The sequence below is a fragment of the Rhagoletis pomonella genome, unplaced genomic scaffold, assembly GCF_013731165.1.
Source record: "Rhagoletis pomonella isolate Grant_MI unplaced genomic scaffold, Rhpom_1.0 Rhpom_scaffold_07314, whole genome shotgun sequence".
Lineage (NCBI taxonomy): Eukaryota > Metazoa > Arthropoda > Insecta > Diptera > Tephritidae > Rhagoletis > Rhagoletis pomonella.
In genome coordinates, this window is record NW_023465841.1 from 5,456 (window position 1) to 8,233 (window position 2,778).

Here is a 2,778-nt window from a genome sequence, read left to right on the forward strand (position 1 = left end):
TCGATCTATCATCATGCAGCTTCTTAAGTTGCTGCTAGTTCAGTTTCAAAAACTCTGCAGAGGTCTTGCAGACGGAAACTGGGGCCAAGTGAGTGTTCATGCAGATATACCCGATTTCCTGCTTAGATTCTAATTCGGAGCCATCAGTATAGATGGCTGGTGAATCAGAGTGCGAGATCAGCGCTGAATCCTCTTCCTCTGGAAATGATTCCTCAGTCCAAGGGGCGAGACAGTGTAGTCCAGGCGCCTGACAAGAATACTCTCACCACTCGCGAAGCAACAGCGCGCCGAGCCTTCGTGGAAATTTTTGAATGTGTGAAGCAAAATACGAAGAAAATACTTACATATGTTCATCGGTATGCAGCTGAGTCGAAGCAGGAGTCCATGTAGTAGCACAAAAAGTGCAGAACTCCTTAGGAATATCTTCGGCTATCTAGACTCGCCGAAAAGATAATGGAAGCACATTTTTGGGGTTATGAAGGCATCTATTACTCAATTACAAAAGGGGTGTCAATATTATAGTATAAAAAGTTCCTGTTCATTCCACATAATTTTTTTACTTTCATAAATTCTATGAAGGAAAAATATCCAAAATTCAAATGAGTTTCTTCTACGATAAATCAGAAAGTTTATTTCGATGATAGCAGGATTTTCAGACATTTAATATCATTTGAGGCGTTCTTGAAACACAATTCTCTCTGACCTCCAATACAATGTATGTGAAATTTTGGCCAGCTTATCAGCTTATCAGGTCCTTGGTATTACTAAATGAATTTTTGGCTAAATTAATGGCCAGTTCGATTTTAGTAAAATTCGCATTTACCCTCTTTCAGTTGACATGTAATTTCTTTTTGTAACGTAATCTTTAAAGCTAGTGAATTATTTACTTAGTATATTTCTTGTATATGGTTTTTGATAATCCATCGTTAAGTATACTTTTTTTGTAATTATTTTTTTACCAAATACAAATAACAATTTGAATCGCATAAATTGCTCCCGAAATGCTATTAAGTTCACCCGTTTTTTTTTTGTATTGTTTGTGTTCTTTTTTATTTTTCTTTTACTTCAAAATGTAAATATTTATTTTCAATTTAAACTCTACGCTAATCTCTTACATTGCAATTATAATTAGTTCATCTTCTGATCGTTTTCGTGATGAGAATCTAGTACGTACTAAGCTCCTGTAAAAAGTTTTTGTGCCAACTTTGTGTCACATCAGCAAATGCAATTCCATAACCGGACAGGCGAAGAGTTCAATCAAGATGCCATATCTTTACTTCATCTCATTTTTGATTTAACACCCGAGCTTTTGAGCATCATAAATAGTTAGAACTTTCGTTTTCGTAAAGTGTTCCATCCCTGATCCCTGTTCGCTCAGCCCATTTTAAAGATCAAACTTTGTGATTTCGATCCTAGCTAGAACAGCGTCTCCTTCGACCATTTCCGATTGTTACCCGCCATGCTGGGTTCGCGTGATTCGTCACTTTTACTACGCGCAGGTTCAACATCCTCCGATGCCGATGAACTGTCTGAACTCTCATCGGTAAGTAACTTTATAAGAGGCAGTTCTAGCATAACCGAGCGGCAAGTTTCCTCTTCGCTCCTGCGGGCAATGGGGTCTAGCAAGCTCAAATTGGTAGCACTACTACTCACCAAAACGTTGGGAGAGTCTGACAGCCTTTCTGCTGTAGTTGTAGAGCTAGTGCCGGTAGCAGTGACGTTTCCGGAGCCGGATCCAGCGCCGCGTAGGATGAGGTTTTTCAGTGATGCGGACATGCAAATAATTGGTTGTCGCGTTGTTGTAGTGATGAGCATCGAGTCTGAGACCGAGGAGGCACAAGGGTCATCATAGAGTCTGGAGCATGGCAGTTGTGGTTGTGTTGTATTCGTTTGATTTTTCGAAGCCTTCTGGGTTTCTGTAGCATAGCGCTGAGTGGCAGTGGCTGCAGTTGCGGCAGCGCTTGCGCCAACGCTAAGGCTACAGCTCGTCTGATTATTGTCCGTAAGCGGACTAGAGCCACCGAAGCTGACTACCGTATTTAAGCTGCTGTGTTCGGTTAGGGTTGCAGAGCCACCCCCACCTCCACCACCGCCACCACCACTGCCACTACCGCTGGGTCCTTGGGCGCCACCACCACAAAGTTCAGTATTCAAAGTAGAGCAGGTATCATCTTCTGTGGTTGTCGTAGTGGTTGGTATACTATGTGGATCGCTGTACTGCTGCAGTAGTTGCGCGCGGCGTGGATGTGTTGGCGAAAGGCTTGTGCAAATAAACGAACCAAAATGCGTCTCAAGTGGCACCGATTCAGCGATTGTGGTCGGCGTCTGGCTGCCGCTGCCTGTGTGGGGAAACTCCCTTAACTGATGTCCGATTAACGCTACACGATCACTGGAAGAAACGCTGATTGTGCGGTGGCGTTGTAGAAGTGGGCGACGCGCGCGTGCTAGCTTCGTACCAGCCGCACTCGATCCAGCGCCCAGGCTATAGCGCTTTTCGATGGGATACTTGAGTGGTTGCGATGCGGGATGTACAGCTACGGAAGCTTCGTTTGAGCTGCCGCCGCCACCACCCCCAGTTTGTGTCGGTACGAGCGCTACATTCTCGCGCATGCTATTCGGATCGTGTTCGCCGAAACTGACCTCCTCGCTGTCGCTGCTCAATTGCTGCATATCCTCATCTGTGTCGGCTACACTATCCAGGAACACGGAGTCCTCGTCTACTGAGCGGGCCTCGGAGTCTTGATACTCTAGTGACGAGATTTTGAAGGAACTAAGAGA

General features: G+C 44.5%; 1 protein-coding gene across 1 annotated transcript; it reads right to left on the bottom strand.

Moving 5' to 3' along the window:
- Positions 1 to 605: 605 nt before the first annotated feature.
- LOC118755770 (protein dead ringer-like) lies at positions 606 to 2,775 on the bottom strand (the record flags this gene model as incomplete). The annotated part of the gene is made up of 1 exon (XM_036490593.1): positions 606 to 2,775. A coding segment is annotated over one exon (1,359 nt), but the record flags the coding sequence as incomplete, so codon positions are not given.
- Between the last annotated feature and the right edge of the window lie 3 nt (positions 2,776 to 2,778).